Source organism: Melanaphis sacchari, unplaced genomic scaffold (genome assembly GCF_002803265.2).
Source record: "Melanaphis sacchari strain LSU unplaced genomic scaffold, SCAv2.0 Contig10_pilon_pilon, whole genome shotgun sequence".
In the NCBI taxonomy this organism is placed as follows: domain Eukaryota; kingdom Metazoa; phylum Arthropoda; class Insecta; order Hemiptera; family Aphididae; genus Melanaphis; species Melanaphis sacchari.
Genome location: NW_020270420.1, coordinates 1,418,414 through 1,439,973, shown reverse-complemented (window position 1 = coordinate 1,439,973; position 21,560 = coordinate 1,418,414). Strand labels below are relative to the sequence as shown.

General features: G+C 27.3%; 1 protein-coding gene across 2 annotated transcripts in view; it reads left to right on the top strand.

The window, feature by feature from the left end:
* Positions 1-15,622, top strand: part of LOC112603607 (GTPase-activating Rap/Ran-GAP domain-like protein 3) — a 357,206-nt gene extending 341,584 nt beyond the window's left edge. The window contains exons 16-23 of one of the 2 annotated variants that reach the window (XM_025352269.1): positions 3,998-4,096; positions 4,234-4,394; positions 6,660-6,773; positions 8,119-8,353; positions 10,320-10,403; positions 11,098-11,216; positions 11,334-11,451; positions 14,972-15,622. In XM_025352269.1, coding sequence (XP_025208054.1) covers positions 3,998-4,096; positions 4,234-4,394; positions 6,660-6,773; positions 8,119-8,353; positions 10,320-10,403; positions 11,098-11,216; positions 11,334-11,451; positions 14,972-15,207 — 1,166 coding nt within the window. In that variant the 3' untranslated portion in view covers positions 15,208-15,622. The remainder of the gene's footprint in view (positions 1-3,997; positions 4,097-4,233; positions 4,395-6,659; positions 6,774-8,118; positions 8,354-10,319; positions 10,404-11,097; positions 11,217-11,333; positions 11,452-14,971) is intronic. The other variant, XM_025352271.1, reaches the window with a different exon arrangement.
* The last annotated feature ends 5,938 nt before the right edge of the window (positions 15,623-21,560 follow it).

Sequence of the window (21,560 nt, the reverse complement as noted above, 5' to 3'; positions counted from 1 at the left end):
ATTTATATTTATTGAAATTTTTAAGCAGCAATTATTAAATAATAGTAATATAATTACCATGTTTCTATGGATATATATTTAATAAAAAATATAGTTAATCTATAGTAAAACATTAACATATCCCGGATAAAAAGTTATATTGATGTATAATATAAGATTATACATTTTTTAAAGTCTTATAAGTTAATAATATTACTAAGCGTCTTATGGTTAACAGTAAATTATTCACAGAAGTTTATTCGTTAGCTTAGGTTTTTGTTTTGTTTACTATTACTGGTCATATGCTAAATTAATCCGTTTACTACTAATAAACTAATAAACACTATATAGTTAAATTATTTTATATTCAATCCAGAACTTAAATTTCTTACGATTAACATAACGTAAAATTCAATAAAAAAAAAAAATATATAATATAATGCCTTTTAATATTTTTTTTTTTCATTTACAATCAACTGCTAGTAAATCTAATAGGCATTTCATCAAAAACGATTTTACGATATTTTGTTATTATTCATTGTGAACAAGATATTTGTTCACTTAGCTGAATTACATGTGTATTAAAATAATAACTTTAATATACATATTCAAATAATACAAAATTGATTCGATGCGATTGAATTTATATATTATGATGGCACCACAGTTTGACGTCCTTGCTCGCGCCTATTAATTCTTTCCCTCATAAATTTTATTCAATTTACGTGTTGTAATATATTTTGTACAGATTTTAAATTTTCGTATTTTAAATTTAAAAAAAAAAAATGTACTTTGTTTAAGTACAACAAAAACAATGACTAAAAACAAGTAGTTTTCTTGACTCTGGCAGGTGAAACGATATTTATTTTTAATATATTTTTCTCCGAGAGATTTACTATAGAACTATTTTCATCAATACTTTTTGATAAATTTATAATTGTAACAAAGTGTTTGTAGTACTATTATATTCTTGACATATATACTACATATTTAATCTATATTTTGTTATAAGAAAACACGATGACTCACCCTTCAGTATATTTTATAAAAATAATATATGTATTATATATATTAATCTCTGTCCATTTTTCGAACAAGTGGTTCAAGGGTGTACGAGCTGAGTGGCCTATCATTAAACGAATGATAATAAATTATATTTTCGAAGATACTTCCTTCTCTTACCCATAAATATCAACCGCGGGTGTCTCTAGCCTTTAAATCACTTGTTCGAAAATAAATAGTGATATATCAAAAGATTAAATCGAACCTCTCTCACCCTCGCCAAAACCATCTTTAATATAATATTATTTTTCCGTGTTGAGTATAAAAAATAGTTAACGTATTGAAATATTGATCTGCTGAGCCCTTTTCTGTCTTATACCTGCAGCTAAATTAAAAAGTTTTCTAATTTTTATTTCTAATATATCACGGTTTTAAATTTTTTCTTGAATAAACCTTAATTTAACAAAAATCTTTTAAGCTACTTATTTTCTCATCGTATATATTATTTATCCTTTATTTCTTTTTGTAAAATAAATTAAGATACATGTTTATAAAATAATAATTTTAATATTAGACATTGTTTTTTTTTTGTATTATTATTATTATAAACACATTAAATATAATTATATGAAACATTCAACCAGTCTTTTAAAAACAAAATTTATTATTTTGGTTAGTTTAAAAACAATATTATTAATAATGTTGGTTTAATATTAAAAAACTTAATTATTCTTAAATTTTGAAATTATATATAAAAATTTAACGTAAAAATGTTTGATTAGATTATAAGATATAAAATTAGTAATTTGAGACGAAATAATATATTTTTCTTTGAAACATTATAAATTTTAAAATAAAATATATAATTATGAATAAAATACTAATAAATTTTTCAAAATTGATTTAACTTTATTTATAATTAGGTATATATATAGATTTTACTAAATCACATCTTAATAAAGATTTAAACAGTTTTTTTTTTTTTTTACTGTATTCAAGTACAAAAAACTACATTTTTTATTATATTATACCCAAATTACAATAATTTATACTTTTTTACCTAATGGCATTTATACATAACAGTAATTACAAATACTTATTTTCATTAAATATATTTTAATTTCATAATTTAATATTATTAACTTGATAAAAGAGACCTCTGAATCAACCGAGACAACGATAGCGTGACCATGTACATCAAGACCTAAGCTTGATAGGAATAAAGAATTCAAAAAAGATGACAAAAACTAGAGAACGATGAGAAAAAATGATAATTGCGACAAAGGGCCTAACGGCCTATATTAGGCCAAGAAAAAAAAACACTATAAAACGTAAAACATACCAAAAATAAGATATGTTAAAAAGTAGTAGGTATTAATTATAAATATATTTTCTCATTTGACTTGTGGAAAATTTAAATTTAAAATGTATTTATTACATACATTTTTATGATGAGATAATTTCATAATTTTTATACAGTGATTTAAGATCAGATAAATCCTATTATTCCTTTTAATTGATTAAACATTATGACTTCTGGGTTCAATATATTCCGTTATAATTGAGTTCACAGATTAGGTATTTTTGTGAAAGAAAAATAATGAATGTTTCTAACTCGAATCTTTATGTCGGATAACTTTAATTAATAATATGGCTATAATAATTTTGACATCAATTAATTTTACATGATTGAATGTTTGTGTTAAAATTTTGATTAAGTACACACATTTTACTCTGACATTTCTGTTGTATACTTATGAAATTTTAGAAACAGTACATATAAAACACAATTGAGAAAACAAACGTGCATATATATACACCCACGGCCCACGCGTATCAAAATTGTTACACAAATTAGTTTTTTTTAGGTCAAAAGCTCAAGTCATAAGTGTCGGATGTGATTGATTTGAAAAACAATAAAAACAAAATAAATGATATGATTTAATGGTTCTCTCATATTTGCGTTAGCGTGTAACAATTTAATTATTTATAATGATATTATATTACAATGCATTCATGATAATGAAAATTAATTTCTATGAGAAAATGCATTTATTTTCTTTAATACTGCTGGTGTTATTGTTAAAAATCAAAAATATAATTAATATTTTTTGTTGTTGTATGATATTCAAAAATATAACTTGAACCAAAAACCAATTACTCTTGTTTTTATTATTCAATAAAAATAAAATAAAAGTTTCTTGATTTCATTTTTAGAATCTTTCATTTAAAAATTAACAAAATCATAACGGAAGATATTTATTTTATTTTTAAATTCAAAATAAAATAATTTTATGGTTTCAACATGAAATCAATTTAAAATCATTTCGTTTAAATTAGTATTTATTTTATTTGTGCGCATATTATTATTCTCCAACTGTAACCATATACAACAAGAACTGAAAATCGAATTATTCATTTCTTGGAAATTCGGTAAACGTTATTGTTTAGTCTACTATAATAATGTAATATAGTTCATAGAGTTTATAATAACAATATGCATTTATACGTTTTAAAACTCTATCAACATTGAGTACTAGTTTTTAACTCATAAATATAAATCCTATTACAAACACTAGCCGTTATATCATCCTTTATTCTAATGGTTTTTAACAGCGTGATTTTAATTTTCTATGTTAGTCGAAAGAATCTGAGTGTCACGAGAGTAATTAAGTTTATTTAAAACCTCCGGACGGCTTTAAATTAATAAACTACTCTTCTGTATGTATTACTTCAATGCAATATTATAAACATTATCGATCTATCTATGTCTACAGATCCATTCTACTCTAATAACCTAACGCATATGAACCATTCTTTGAAGTGCACACGATGACCTAGGTATCTATTCCTACTTATTTACTGCGATTTGTACGAATAACACCAATTATTATACACTACTTAATATCCGTCACTCGTTAAACAAACTTTTCTGACGATATTTTAATAAACACTACCACGTGTTTGATCTGTGGCTCATAACTGTATTATTTTTATTTTATTTATTGGTCAACAGACGGCGTATCTCAGAGGCAAATCTTCGACAAGACGATACAAGCCAATCAGTTGAACGTCGTAGAAGCTCACGGTATCCTTTTGTTCAGGACCGAAAAGGGTGCGTATGTTTATTGTAATGGAGACAACAGCAATCGACGTGTAGTTGTATTTACGAAAACCCGTCATGTTATCGCCGGTCGGATAATGTCGTTGTCGTTTATGGTTATTAAACTTAGTTCTGTTTTGCGGTTGCAGGTCGTGACAGCAAGATATACGTATTCAGATTATCTGAGTTCGATGCGGACATCCTGACCGAAGTAAAGAGTAAACCAGACCTCAAAGACCATAAACTAGAACGCACCAGGGGCTGCAGTATGTACGCGATTAGTAAACCCGGCGGTTCGAGACTCAAAATGGTAAATATATTATTATTATATCGTGACATTTCATTTTCGTAAACTAGATAACGGTCTTATTCGATTTTGGTCTTAAAAATATAATTCTTTAATAAGTCGTAAATTTTTTTCAAAATTTAAATATATTGTATAATGTTAAAAACGAAAAGTATAATATGATACGATTATATTATATTGCACGATTCACGTAAAAATGACTATACACACAGTGCATTATTTTTATGTATAGGTTAGGTAATGCGTTTGTTTTGCATATTTTGAATACAACAAAACATTCTTTTTTTTTTTTTTTTGAAGGGTTGTGGGCAATACAATAACGCGTAAATGTAACCGGTGATGCGTAAACACTACAAACACATAATAATAATGCTAATTGTATAAGTTTAGTTTTTACGAGTATTTAATCCTGCCATCAAATTACATAAAAATGGCAAAGCTTATTCGTCATAACTCATAAGATACATTCACTGTATAATAGACGTTTTTTCTACAACCTCAATGTACCTATATATGAATATATGTGCATATTTTTTCGACGGAATTAATCTCAACATCAGAAGCAAAAACAACGACGGTTTTAATATTTATGTTAGTTAATTAAAAGTAAACATTTTTTTGTTTATGCCGAAACTGTATTATGCAAACATTAATAAAATAATAAACCATTAATATAAATTGAATGGCAGTAGTGTTTTACTGCGTTAACCGCACACTGAAAGTTGTATTAGGGAAAATTCCACAGTACGATTGGCGTAACAAAACTCACAGCTTATTACCATCAAATATTTTATCATCTTCTCTTCCCCCCACCCCACAAATTACTTGATTAATTATGCACTTATACTAGTGTATTAGTTTTATTTTTGTAACGCAACAAATAAAAAAATGACTACGGATTAGCATAACACAAGAAGGATTTTAACTGTTAAATTCTGAAAGAGGTTTAACAAATCAATATTAAAGACTGAAAATATCATTAAAACATTTGCAACTGAAGACAGAATAATAATTATTATTTCAATATAAATAATATTTCTTAATATTAATCTTTTATTTATTATTAATCGATATTATTAGTATCTTTAATGATATTGCAAATAAATAAATATGTAACATAAGCCTATCGTGCCTTCGAAATTTAAGGTCCATAATTATTATACCTGTGCTGCGGTTCGTCATGTACAAAATACTTTCGTTATAAATAGGTTAGTAGATACGCATTACAATTATTGAGTGTGCGAATCGTCCGTATTATACATAATTATATTAGTGTGATCAGACATATGGGATGTCTTGCATCCATTTATCGCCAATACGACAAGTACAATTTTGAAATCGTTGGTATAATAAGTATACAGTTATAAGTAATCGAACTTTTTTGGAATGTGTAACCTGGAATTATTATACGAGTAGTTAACAATTAACATAAAATATAAAAGCCGTTAAAATATAAAACGTTTTACATCGCCATCGCGTGACAGGGACGTCATTTCAGATTATTTTTTAGGTGTGCGAAGTTTCAAGCAGGCCATATAAAAGTATATATATGTATATATATGTACACATTATCCTGTTTTTAATTATTTCCATACATTTTATGGACCGAATCAACGCATCAATATAAATAGGCAGTAAAAATCAATTTGAAAACTAAAATATAATAAATAATTAACAATCATAATAATTGACTGTATATAGATACCATTGTTGAAAAATTGTCAATATGAAAATTAAAATACAATTTAAAAAGATTTAATTTTGAGCATTATCTCAGCAGGACGCAGGCCAATTAGTATATTATTTTAAAAGTAAAGGGTGCAACCGCATACCCTGATTCCCCCTAAATGACGCCCCTGTCGCGTGACCCATAATATTATGCACTATCTATTATATATACATATACAATATGCATATTACACTGCGAGTCACCGACGTTACAGCAAGTGACTATTCCTTTATTGTGGTGTAAAAAGTTGGTAGTAATCGGAGAATCGGAGAGAAGCGTCGAGGGGAGTTTATACCGAAGTTGCTGAAATTTTGGCCATGGAATGTCTATAATGCTCGTATCACCTGCACTCAGCGCTGTATATTATATAATTCAGGTGCATTATTATCGTATATCATAAGGTAGACAGGAGATACTCGTCAGACATAATTTTTATACATATATGTATACTGGTCATGGCTACAACCCGCTGCGTTTTGAATCAGAACTATTCACCACCTCGTAGGTGGTCCTTATAATTTCGGTTTTCTGCCCGGCAGGTAATCTGTGTAAATCGCAAATTGACACTGATGCAATGGAAACACTCAGCCGCCTGGACAGCTTGGTGTCCGGCCAGCGATACGGACACGGTCGAAGGGTTCATGTATCTGAGGGTAAATATAATATTGTGTTACACAATATTTATATTAATAGTACTATTTTACATTTGTTTATATTATTACGTATTAATACAGGTAGGTACATAATATTAAAAATGTTGCCGGAATTTGGATGTTTAAAAAATGATAAAAAATAGTCAAATAAACCAATTTTAATTTACTATTTAATTTTTTTTTAAGTCTTATTAGTTTTCAAATATATTTTGAATAATTATTAACATTCATATAAAAATCTTTTATGAAGTTTGTTAGTTAATGAGTAGGTACAAAGTTGTGATCAAAATTAATTTGGGAAGCAAACATTATTATACTGGCTCTAACAACATAAAGCAATTTAAGTTCCATATCCGCGCGTATGTGCTAATGTACTATGATATAGTGAGATCTTGTATATTAACAGTCCACGGCTTTATTAGGTGCTTCTAAAATTCTGGCTGAAACACCGAAATATGTTCAATAATAAATAGTAAATACGCTGTATTATATTCAACTAACCAGACGCGTATCACAGACCAATTTTCAAAGAGGTTTTTTGTGTCTAAATAGACATAGGTTTACTACGTGTTCTACATTAGAATAAACAGTAAATTATAGATAGGTACCTACCAAAGATGTATAAAAAAAAAATGTATTCATAATTTTTATAAATAATAAAAGTAAATAGGTTTTTACTGTTGTTTTTCAATTTTGAACGAAACGATAAATGTATTGGTTTTAAACGATATATATTATTTTATTTTTTTATAAAATTTTTTCCATTATCTAATAAATCAATTAGTGCTTTTTTATGAGGAGAGATAAGGGAGTTCAAAAAAAAAATACCAGTGGGTACTTTTAAAAATTATCTAAAATAATACTTACAATAATATTATTAATGTATTATCAAATATCCTTAGAAATGGAGGCTGTCACATCATCTCCGCTAAGAATTGTTCATGTACAATAATTTATTATTGAATTCTAATTTAACATATCCATTACCATTACAATTATTTATACTCACTTATGGTTTCCTGTTTTACAATAAAGCGAAATCCACGGTTTTCGTTACATAATATATTATATTCAAAATCAATTTCCGATAAATATAATATTATGTGATATAAATTATTATACTTTATTAGATTCTTTTGAACAACGGTGTGTTTAGATTCATTTTTCCCTCGATTAGTTAATATACTATTATTTCACTGATAAAATGGAGTAAACAAATAAAACTGGGGAGGTTTGGTTTTTCTATTATTTTTTAAAGGAAGGGAGAATGTATATTTACTAAATAATGGACTGGCATACATTGGCGGTCAATTATACATACAATTGCTATTTTCGTGTTATTAAGGAATTCCAAATCGCCGAACAGCCATCGATAATAACGCTGATTGAGTCGGCGGTCGGTGGTAACTCGGACACGTGCAGTATTTGCGTTGGGTACAAACATCAGTTCGACATCATCACCGATGGATCAGGCACCGCCCAACGATTGTTTGCGGTTCAAGAAGGCACCAAAGCTCACTTGGTGTCTGCCACTGATCTCTACGAAGACGAGGAGCCCGAGTTGCTATTATGCTATAACAGTAATTACTTTTTTACCATTCACGAACACCCTACAAACACATACACTTACAAAAGTATAACGCCCATCCATTTTCTTAGTTGACGTTTTGATTTTTTAAAAGCTCCTTTCAACCAAACACGTAACCAGGATTTTATTTTTTGGAGGGGTCTAAATAATTGTTGAATACAATTTTTATTTTTATTTGTTCACGTCAAAATTGGTATTTAAAACCTTATATTTTTAATTTTAAAAATTTTCGAAAAGCTCCATTGATACGTGAATGTTTTCAATTCTATTTTATTAATCCAAATATTTTAATTCATACAGATATCGAATATATACTTAAAAAAATATACTAATTTAGTTAAAAACCAACTATCACATGTGTATATATTTGTATGAGAGTGTGTGTGTGTGTGTGTGTGTGTGTGTGTAATTTATGTATATGTGTCACTAAATATTTTTTTTCAGACTAAAAATCTGAAAACTATAATTTATTTATAATTTAAGTATTTTATGGCCACCATTTTCATTATTTCACGCACCTATTCTCGACAATAACCCCTCGTGACATATTTTATTGTCCACTGTAAATATCCATGCAATATATCTCTTTATACGGATGTATATAACATGCTATGTTTCGTTTGTATTATGTAATATTTCCAAATTGTATTCCTTATCTTAACTGCAGGATTGAATTTGAGATTTTCAACGTAATACCTACGTTATTGGTGAAATAAACATAATATATTATATATATATATAGATACTATTAATTACGATCTTATATTAAACAAAATAATTTGAAATTTAGTATTATATAATATGTATACATTTAAGTTTTAAAATAGAAGTTTTTATTCAGTCTCCATTATTTAATGGCATATCACATTACCTAAAAAGTTTGAATGGGTTCTAAACACATGCCGATTTATTTAAAAAATTATTCCCCCAGTGTGTATCATATTTTTCAATTTAAAAAAATAAAATAAACTTGATTAAACTTTATAATGATAAAATATAATTTATCGGTAAGCGTATATTATTACATAGGAGGTGCGATATAGCGTGTCAATTACCCATCTTGCCTCTCGCTAGGCAACACAATTCATCCTGACCACATCACGCACATGCCAGAGAAAAAAGAAACATCCATAAAACCTACAACATTGCAGACATTTGTAGAAAATACTACCTTTTTATAAAATTCAGGATAATCCATTTAATTAGATATGCTAATTTTTCAGTCTAAATCGCCTTAGGATTTTCAGATAGAGTTCTACAATGAATTTGAAAGGCAAATTTGCTCAAAAAATTGTCACTATTACAGCAGAAATCATATTACTAGTACCTACCTACTTATGTATTCAGAAATACTTTAAAAGATATTTATGAATAAAAACTAAACAAATCGTTCGATATTTGATATTTTTCAAACCAAAATTTTTGTGGCACTCTGCTCTTGATTATGTATTGTACTCTTACATAGACGAGTCCATTATAATTTTAGGCATAGTTTACGGTGAACTTAAGTTTTTATGTTTTGATATAACTATGACATGAATAAATGTCAATTTTTTAATCAAATTTCATCATCTTTTTTTTTGTTCACCCAATAAAGTTTTTTTTTATTATTAATTTGTTTCCACTTCTATGTTATTATATATTCATTTCTACTTCAGTAGGTGATTATTTTACTATTGGATATCTAATATCTATATTCTATACATAAATCTATTTATACCAATTTATACCAAAATACGAATATTCAAATGTTACCCAAACTTGAACAATCTGTCAAGAGAAAAAAAAAATGTAAACACTCACACACCAAATTAACACTCGTATACATTTAGATGAAATTCCGTGTGTTTAAATTCATTACAGGTTCTATACATAGTCTATTCACGTTCAAATTCTTTCTAGTATATTAATATTGGCTATATAAGTTTATAATTAATTCCGCTCTTCGTGTTTTACAGACACTTGTCATTTTCAAAAACTCAGTGAGACAAACAATACAACCGAATTTGATTTCCATTGGAATTCCATTCCGAAGGATATAGGTAATTATAATGAATCATTTGTATGGTAAACCGTCTCTATAAGCAGCGTGTCTAATTAAGCATACCTAGTAATTTGGTTTTTTGGTAAAAAATCAAACATTACAAAACAGTGAAATCGTTCAGTCAAGTTCTGTAGTTTGAACGTCTGACGATTTTTATGCAATGTTATTATACATTTTTATTATCCGTCTGACGTCACATTTCACGATTTCATTTTAACGACAAGCAAACTCTTATCTTATGTTTTATCAGCTAAGTAATATTATGTTATAGATAAATATTATATTGAACGATCATATGTTTATACTCGTTCCTACATTATAAACTATATGATATTTTATAAATAATTTTCTATTGAGAAAAACTTTCTTGTATGGTATCGAATTGCCGATCCACGTAATTTTAGGTCACACTTGTGCAGCGAATTATTCGAATATATAGATTTAAATCTATCAAATATCCAAAAAATCTAATATAGCAAGGTTTAAATGTATTTTTTTAATTTAACAAATTATTTATAGCTGAATTACTGTAATTGTAATGTTCATATTTTTAAACCCATCAAAATGGAAAATTTTCCGTGTTTTTTGGTCATGACTATAAAGTTAGAGTATTAGAAAAATATTAGACATATACCTTACTGGGAATTTACTATTATAATATTATAAAAATAAAATAATTCGATTTTCCGCAGTGTGTTCTTTTCCATACATCATAGCATTTACCACGGATACAATGGAAATCAGACTTATAATCAATGGCAATTTAGTCCAGACTATGGCCATGCCGAAATTAAAATTAATTTGTTCCAAGGTATCAAGTAATAGACTACATTAATTTTTTTAAATCAAATTTAAGCATTGATTTCCGATAACATTTTATTATTGGTAACTATTATTTAATTATTGTGTTTATTATTTTTTATCATAGAATGACATATATTTTGCAACTACTGCTCCAGAATTTTTCCACGGGAAAATGGAGAGACTGCAAATGGACCAACAAAAAGCCGAACGAGAGAGCATGTCACCGCCTGCTTCGCCACACTGTAATTATAAGTTATACAGTTAATGATATAGATACTAAAGTTTTGATATATGATAAATTATATCAAAAATCAAAAAAATTCTATAATATCATAATTATAGCCTGTAGGCATTTAAGATATTAAGTATATTGCTATAATGACAATACTTCAGTCGTTTGAATGAATGTTTTCTTTGGCGATAGCTTAACCATATAACATAAGACTCACACTCGAACAAAACAATAAAATTATCATATAATATACTATCTATTCTTACTTAAACTCTCGCGTTTTTCAACAAAAAATAATAAATAATTTCATAAGTTCGTCTAAATGTACATTTACAGTTAATAGAAACAATAAATGAACAAACAAGCTTAACATTTTTATTATAACTATGGGTGATAAAGTTTATGGAAGTGTTCACTGAATAAATACATGATACGAATCTTAAATAAAATAAACCAAAAGTCGTCTAAGAAAACTTAAATTTTAACATCAAAGGTTAGGTAGTATAGTAGCTAAGTATACAGAACATAATTCATATCTCCTATACCTTATTTAAATCAAAAGAATCAAACTAGTATTTCTTTGTCCTTAAAGTTGATTTAATATCACTGAATATACTTATACAATGTTGTATTAACATTATTTGATCAATAACTATACACCCGCGGCGACCGTAGGTCTTCGTTTCTAGGGTCTAGTAAAAACACATTTCAATTTGTATTATACGCCGTAAAAACTCAATTCAAAATTTATTTCAATTAATTTGCAATATGTTATACATTCTGCGAAATTTATTTAATGGTTTTGCTTTTTGATAAAATAATAATATTATTATTATACAATAACGAATAATGTATAAATTGAATTTAAAATTGCTCCATTGAAATATTTTATGAATACTTAGGTACTGTGTATAGCGGACAAAACGTCATTAAACCGTTTTGACAATAATATAATAAATACACAATAAATATGAGTATATTTTACTTTAGTTATGTTATGAAAATATTTATTACCATACCATCGTATAGCAGGCGAAAATATATGTATTCAGTGCTCTATCGCCTCTTGATAAAACCCGACAATAGGTATTTAAAAACTTTTATTTTGGGTATATGATTGAGATCGAAAAATAAACATATTTTACGTAGGTCTTTTGTTTTTTGTATATTATACAACGACAAAATGTTCATCGGTAATAAAACTAATGCTTAAACCAAGCCATAGTATTTTTTACTGCAGTGCATGTATGTATGTATACATACAAGAAAAAGTCTGTATTAATTTGATTTCCCCTTGTTCTGGTGATAGCTTATTTTCGAGATAAATCGTATTGTACTGGCACGGTTGCACGTATTTACATATTACTTAAATAATTGTTCTATAGTATATTACATTAACATAATAGAATACAATGTAATCAAAGTTTTAATTATATTAATTATTCGATTAGCATAAAAAATATAATGCTATTTAAATAACGCGATATTCACATTTTACTTATAATAATATACATTATTATGTAAAATACGTTTTAGGAACAACGGCAATAACAACTCAAAAAATCATTTCGCATTAGTTAAACTACTAAAAATATATTTAATCAATATGATCTAAAAATAATTATTACCATAAATGCAAAACCATATTAAATATTGAATATTTTAATAATATTTTTGTAATAAAAAAAAAATATATACTAAACAACTTAAAAAAATAACTTCACTTACTCCAATAAAATTCATACATAAATTATAAAAATACGTAAATATTATGGGCCATATAGATTTTAATCGAGTTTAGCTACTTATTAAATTTCGATCGGGAATTAAAACTTTATATTTTGAATGCAAATTAATAATAGGTACTCATTTGAAACAAATAATCAATTGCTATGTTCAGTCATCTAAACGTACAATGAAAACCTATGACTAACTTAACCTATTCGCTTTTTATTTTATTCGTATTCTGTTACTATCTATGAAAATAATATATCAGGTATATAATAATAGTAATACTAACCATAGGCGCATTTATATTATAATGTACACAGACGTATTTATTTACTGTGAGAGAGTTTAGAGGAACACGTTCTTTTTCTCGTAAACAACGATTTATCCCACCATCTTGGGATTACGCATACATAGACTTATTTGTACTATAGGAAAATAAACTATAATATCTAGATATTTATTTAAATTTTGGATTTAATTATAGATTTGGAGATATGGATATTCAGGTTGTCTTAATTTTTGAAAAATATCAAATCGTATAATGATTATTTAATTATTAAATAATAATATAATTAATAAATTATTTCCTAAGACTAGGCAGGGGCGTCATTTGGAGAAGAGATAGCAGAATATGCATTTACGCAATTTTTTTTTTAAATACCTTATTTGGCTTGCCAAAAATAAAATATAAACACCGATGTACTAAAATGTTTCAAATCAGATATTGAGTCATGATATTATTTTATGATAATATTTTTTTATTTATCTATTTGTGGTTTATTGTTAAATTAAAACTCCAAAAGGAAAAATATAAATTAAGTAAACATTTTATGATGCCATTAGAATTTATAAGCAATGGTGTTCATAGAATAAATTCAAAGTTTTATTTAGCTACCTATATTATATATTTTGAGTGCGGAACGAAAAATGTTACAGATTAAGTTAAATTAGGTATTTTATTATTAAAGCGCTTAAACCAATACATTAATTTACCAATTGTAACATAGTAACCACAAAATAAATATAAATATAAGTGCAATAAAAGTACACATAATTCAACAAAAATATTAAAGTAACAATAAATAAAAAAATAAAAAATAAATTACACAAATATTCTACAGTTTAGATATATTTAATTAAAAGGAGGGCAATGAGGCTATTTGAATAAATTTTGAAGGAAAAATACGGAGAGGAAGATCAAAGAAAAAGCTGTTAGACAGAATAGAGAATGACATGAAAATAGCTAGTGTGAATAATAGAAAGACGGGGGACAGATTACTACAGAGATGTAGGGTAATGGTAACAGACTTTGATAGTTAGAAGATATAGCAACTAAGAAAAGGACATAAGAAGTAGTCTCGCCTTGACCCCTCCCCCCTCTCGAAAAAATATGCTCATAATTTTAGCCTGGTAATGATTTTAAATAGCCTACAAAAATGTTGACACTAACAATAAAAATAAATTAAATGACGCCCCTATGACTGGTATAATCCTAAAAGTGAATGAACTTACTTTATTCATTATTCGGGTGCCTACTATTTGGTTAAAAATATGTAATAAAATGTGAACTACAAACAATTAATTAAATAAAACGCATTGCAATAAATAGTTCAATATAATATAATGGGATAATCAAAAACTAAGAAATATCTAAGAAATTCGAGTATACGTACCTCTAGAATTCAACTGAATACTATTGCGCAAATGTGACAATATTATATTACTTGACTATTAGTGTCCTTAGAACGTGAATAATTTGTGACGTTTTAATCATAATTCTGGACGCTTTATGTTTTCAGTATCTCCGGAAACGAAACCACTTCGTCTTTACCGAATACCTTTGAACGCGCTCACCGGCGTGGTCGGCCCGTGTGACCGGAAATGCATCAACGAGGCCGACGATTCGAACGAGAACAAGACCGTCGAAAACCTCAAACTGACGGAAAGCAAGTCCCGGACGTCGGCGAGCAGAAGTTGCACAGCATCGCCGACGACTGGTCTGAACGCCACTAATCTGCTGCTGCACAAGACATAAACATTCCAACGGTCATTACACGCAATATAATTAAAAAAATATTTTAATGCGTATACTCTCCATAATATTTTTAAATTGTTGTTACCGCGCATTAATCGGGGGCATATTCAAGCGGCCGTCCGCCACCGCCACTGATCATCTACTGTGGTTGTCCACAAACCCGGTGGAAAATTTTTTTTTTTTTTTTTTGGATTAAACTAAAAAAAAAAAAATCTAATCCCGCCATCCACACGAATACCGTATACCTATATTATAATCAAACTACCATCGTGGAGGAGAAGCGCGTCATTTATATCATAATGCGGTGTCAATTCAGACCAAGTGCATTCGTGCCAAAATCGCTTAGATATGCCACCTACTAAAATTATTATTATTAAGATTATTATTATTATTATTATTATTTTTTTTTTTAATTATAAATATTATTATCTAAAAATTCTTCTATGTTATATATATATATATATATATATATATATATATATAATATGCATTTACCGTTTGAATTTAATAAACACAAAACAACGCATAAAATAAATAAGCATTTAGGTACTACATTCCATTACATTGAATCGTTGCTAATCACTGATTTACGGAAAAAATTTTTCACGACTTATAGCCACTACATACTTTTCAATAAAGTGTATTAAAAACATATAAAAACATACGCGTACATTGATTATTATTTTACAATTTAACAGTACCTATATTTAAGAAATGATGAAAGTTTTAACACGTAATACTTCACTCAAATAAATACCCCCCTTCACCTCTTTATTGGTTGAAAACTTAAAATATTGACTTAATTTCAAACTTCCGCTTATGGTATTTTTAAATACATAAAATTCATGAATATTCTTGAAATCTCTTAATTATAGAGCCTTTATTTATACCCTAAATTAAATTTATCGACCTAGTTTCTAAATGTCAGCCATTATTTTTAATTATTAAAACGTGATCAGATATATTTTTTTTTATTATTTAATTTGTGATTAAGAATACTGTACAAATTTTAAATTTTAAGGGGTGTACTATAATATGTACTAACGTGTAAAAAGTAAAATTCAACAAATTTGAACGCATCTCTTATAATCTTATTTAAAAATTAAACTTAAACAATATTTTCTGGATTAAAAAGTAGTCCCGTGTATCAAAATAAAAAATAAAAATATATGAAAATGCTTAGTACAAATATATTAGATAAATTATATAGAACAAATATATTTAAGACTCCTTTAACATGGTAAAGTAGTTTTGTGTAGGATGTTAAGCATGACGAGTTTTGCACGTTAAAAATTACTATCCCATGCGTATATTGTTAAACATACCGCACAAAATTGAATATACTATGAAAACATTCCGTTCTTTATATTGTACTATACAAGATAATGTTGGAAAAAAAGAATTTTCTATTTTTTTTAATTAAATAATAATTGAATATATTATCTTAATTGGTTTATCTAATAATATTAAATTAAATTTTATTATTTTTAATTACCGTTATTACATTGTTTTGTCATCAAATTACTTAACAGAGGGAGGGTCACGAATAAATATTTACAATTACACATGAAAATAATATTGAATAAAAAATTACAATAATATTTATAAAAATTAATTTTGGATTTGCATCATATTGTCTACACATATAGTGGCGAATATTGGCCTTACACATCGTTTAACACAGACTCGCGAGTTAGTTTTTGGTTAAAGTGCATAAGTGATTGAAAATATTTAATACCCGTACTTACTCAATATTTTTTAATTCCCTGATATTAAAAAAATACTATTTAACGTGTTTTGAAATTTTTAATTTAAATACAACAAACGTATATTTTTAAAATAATTTTCTAAAACAAATAAATTCCACGCAACGGAATTGCCCACTATTATACTTTTGGTCTTATACGAAAAACTTTTCGATGCTCTAACTTCCGGTGCCCAATTTCTTAACAACACGCGAACATATTAATATTAATTCCAGTAGAAATAAAAAATATTTATGAAGTTAGATAAGTTTAAACAGTTGATATATTTATCGCACTCGGCATCAACGGAATTTAATTGATTGCATACTTAACACTGTGCACGTACATTTTGAATACTGTTATCTTTTTCTCATAATCGTACTTTGGTGTTTACAAGTTACAACTTTGAACTTACCCTAACTTATATTATTCTGCAGTCTTCCGCTAACAAAATTCATCTTTGATCGATTTTACGACGAAATTTGCGTTTGAAAAACAATATAATCGCTCATGTACATCTACCGGATATATTAATATGTATTCAAAATCTCATCCGAATAAAAAATGAAAACGTTGTACACAATATGTTTCCGTCTAAAATTAATATACATACGAAATCGACAAACTCATATCGATATTAAACATGACACTGTTGAAAAGCGCGGCATTATGTTCTCGGGATCCCGCGGATATTATAATTATTTTCAACACTCCGCGCTCAGTCCAAGGGAGATCGATCAATCCTACACCCCTCCTAACCACCTGTACAACACCACCGTGGTTTTCAAAACACGCGTCGCACCTGAACATTATTTTCCCAAGGCAGTCCTTGTTACCGAATACTATTATTCAAATATCAAATATTCGCAAACTTTGGGCCGAATCGCTATCGCGTCTCTATGGTCTCTTATACAACCATATAATATTATCGTCAGAAGTTTGTTATTATGATTAAAAATACGAAAGCCCCCGCCAAAGCTATACACATCATACTATGTTTAAAACATTTGATTTTCGTTTTTTGATATCTCGAGCACGTATTTTTCGTCCGACTGAATTATTATTAATACAATGCATATATTATATTATTATAATATTAACACAACTCTATACAGGTAATTCTATAATAAAATATTATAAATTAATACATTATATTGTGATGACCACGTTAAAATCGTATATTGTTTACACGGTTATCGTACATAAAATACCACGTTTCGTACCTATATAGGGTTATAACTCATCCATAAACTGCAATAATCATACACGCAAGTTGTGATGGATTGAGCCCCTAACCAAAAATTGCAGGCGTCGTTTTCTTTTTTTCTCGTCGAAAACGAAAATGCATCGATTTATGCTTTTAGTAAACATTCTTTTTTTTTTTAACAGAAATCAAATAACCGTAAAAATAAAATGTTGAATAAATACGTAAATACGGCCCGTGAAATTCGGCGTCCCCCTTCTACCACAATGGATCTGCAAAATTTCACCAATGTCGATATCAAAGAAACCTCTATCAGGTATATCTAAGTCTCATGTATTATTATAGGGTCAATATAATTATTGACCCACATAATCCAACCACTTTTAAAGGCGTTTTATAATTATTATGGTTTCGCATAAAATCGTGGCTTTTCCGTTTGATGGATTAAATGGATAAAATATGGTTTTATCCGACGATATCAGACAACATAAATCATGTGTCACATGTTGGACACATAGTCTTCACAGGCATACATTTCTAAAATTTCGAATTTCTCTGCCTAGATACTTATTCCATTTCTTAAAATCAATTTTTGACAGATAATCATTGTATACACGCCCGACACAGAAATCCGTATCCTTTGTACCTCTACACAGGGTTTCTACCTATGTAAATTTATACCTTAAGGATTTCTATGATTTTATTTTTAAATGTTTAAAGTTACCTATAAATATATTATATTAATTACTAATATTATGTAAATATTTACACGATTTATGCGTTGTTATTATGTCGGTGACGTCCGCTGAGTGCAACGCAGTGGTCAAAACTTTATATATTTTATATTATTATAACAATAATTATTAAATAATATTAGTTTATAAAAAAATTCTATCTTTCCAGTTATAGTGTTGGGAACGGGTCCTGTTATAATAAAATATATAAAATATAGTTATTATATATATATATAATATATGTGTGACAAAATTATCATATCGTTTTTCTAGTAAGTATAATTATGGCCGCATAAAAATACTTATAACCTAACCAATTAAGTAGAACTTAGCGGTATAATAATCGTGCGGTATCGATAAAAATTCAAATAGATACAATACTGAAAACTAAAACAATAATTAAAACCATAAAGTTTTAATAAACGCACATATCATATCTTCGAGTGGCAAATGTATAAATTCTACTTGGAATTTATCGTATTCATATTTTATAGTAGAATATTCTGATTCCGATATATAGACATTTACAAATTATGTAAATTTATTTCCACAACAGTATCTATTTCAAATGATATTTGACAATATATACAGGGTGATAGCCATTGACAACTGACTTCTCCCCCTATTTTACCCTTTAATAATGTAATCATTCAAATTCTGATTTTTATCATTTTTAAATAAAGGTACCTATAAACACCATATTTTAAGATATTTAGATTTGTTACATTATTTAAGGAGTGTCCTGTGGTGAAACAAACAATTTTTTTCACAAAAGAGTCAAATTTTTTTATTTATAAATGTATTTTTTCTTTACTTTAATACATCTTAATCAAAATTGTAACGAATAGTTTCTTTGATGTACGATAGTGTACTTTGTACACTAAGAATAGGCCCTTGGTAGTTATGGCTAAATATCAAATATAAAATAAATGTAAAATTTAATCTAATAGTTACTTATTATACTCGGACCACTTTAACAAATTATAAACTCATAACTCATTATTATTGTTTTCAAATAGTCATTATTTCCATATCTTTTATCAATTACCATAGACTATGAAACTTTTTATAAATTATAGATAACTACGTCATACAGTTTAATAATTCAAAAACTACTCGTTTGAATTTTAATTTATATACATCAAAATTTGAAAAAAAAATCATTTGCACAACATGTACAATAAAAATAGTGGTTCTCGTATGAAAAAAAAAAGAAGTTTGTATCACTGCGGAACAATTTCTAAATGGCAAATAAATCTCTATGTTTAAAAATATAGTATAAAAATAGGAAAAGTACTGAAAAATTCAGAATTTTAGTGAATTTATTATTAAAGAAAAAAATAGGCATATTATATGTGCTTTACCAGACTCTATACACATATGACGTGTAAATTCACGTGTCCTAAAAATTTTACCGGCAAAATAGGTACTTACCTATAGATAATTGATCTGTTCAATCCTTGCAGCAGCCACTCGACGTTATGAAATTTTAGATAATATTGTAACCTATATATTTTTTACTTATTGTGTGTTTACATGTCTAGGGGTAATATAAGATATATATTATGTTATGTTTTAATCAAAATCAATGTCAATTTTTTCCATATTAGACTATTATATAGTGTTATTACTGTTATTGTAATAAATAGTTTTACATTTACTTATATTATATTTCGATAAACGATTATTTTTTTTTTTTCGTTTGACGATAACATTTATTCGAACCGATGTTTGTTACCACAATATATTATACGTTTTATATAATTTGTAAATCGACGTTAACCAATATTACTTGCGTCGTGTTAGAGAGAATATAGCATATTTGTTATTAAAATTTAAAACAATAATAATTTATATCAGTTGTTATTTTAAGTCTATACTTATAAAAATTATGAATCTTGTTATGTCATGTACATGTACTTACCCTTACTGAATAATATGATTTGTCTACATTTTATTTACCATGTTATAAAATTATAACAATAACGATTCCAATTATTAAGAAAAAATTAGGTAACTTACATGTAATACCTATACAATATTATAATTATAACACAATTATAAATTTATTATACATAATATGATATATATATATATGTATATTTATTTAAATATATAAATAAATATTGTACTAATATTAATATTAAAAATAAATTTCAAAAACGGATATATTTATTACTAAAATGTTGACCAACTTTTATACGTGTTTTGGATATTATTAATACTCATTAACGTGTTCGATGATTGCGATTGCTCTTCTTTTTTTTTTTTCTAAACGTTACATATAATCGTGCAGACGTATACTCGTAACTCAAATGTGTACAACAGACATTTGGCTCATAAAAAGTTTGAGTTCGTTTCAAAATAAACGTGCAACATTATACAGGAGGTATCTGAATCGATCGAATATATCCGGTCGGTTGTGCAGGGTGTACCTACGTCAAATGTCAAGTGATTAAAAGCCCTTACACGCCAGGCGAATAATTCGCCGTGAACGTTCGCTTGAAGTTAAACAGCTCGTATTAAATTAGACCATTCACACTGCGTGAAGCGAGCGGATAAAATCCGTCATCGCGCCCGAGACTGATTGCGCATGCTTAATTTTGGGCGAACATTCGCCCAAGACGACTAAAATTAAACACGTTGTTTTCACCGGGTCTATTCACACTG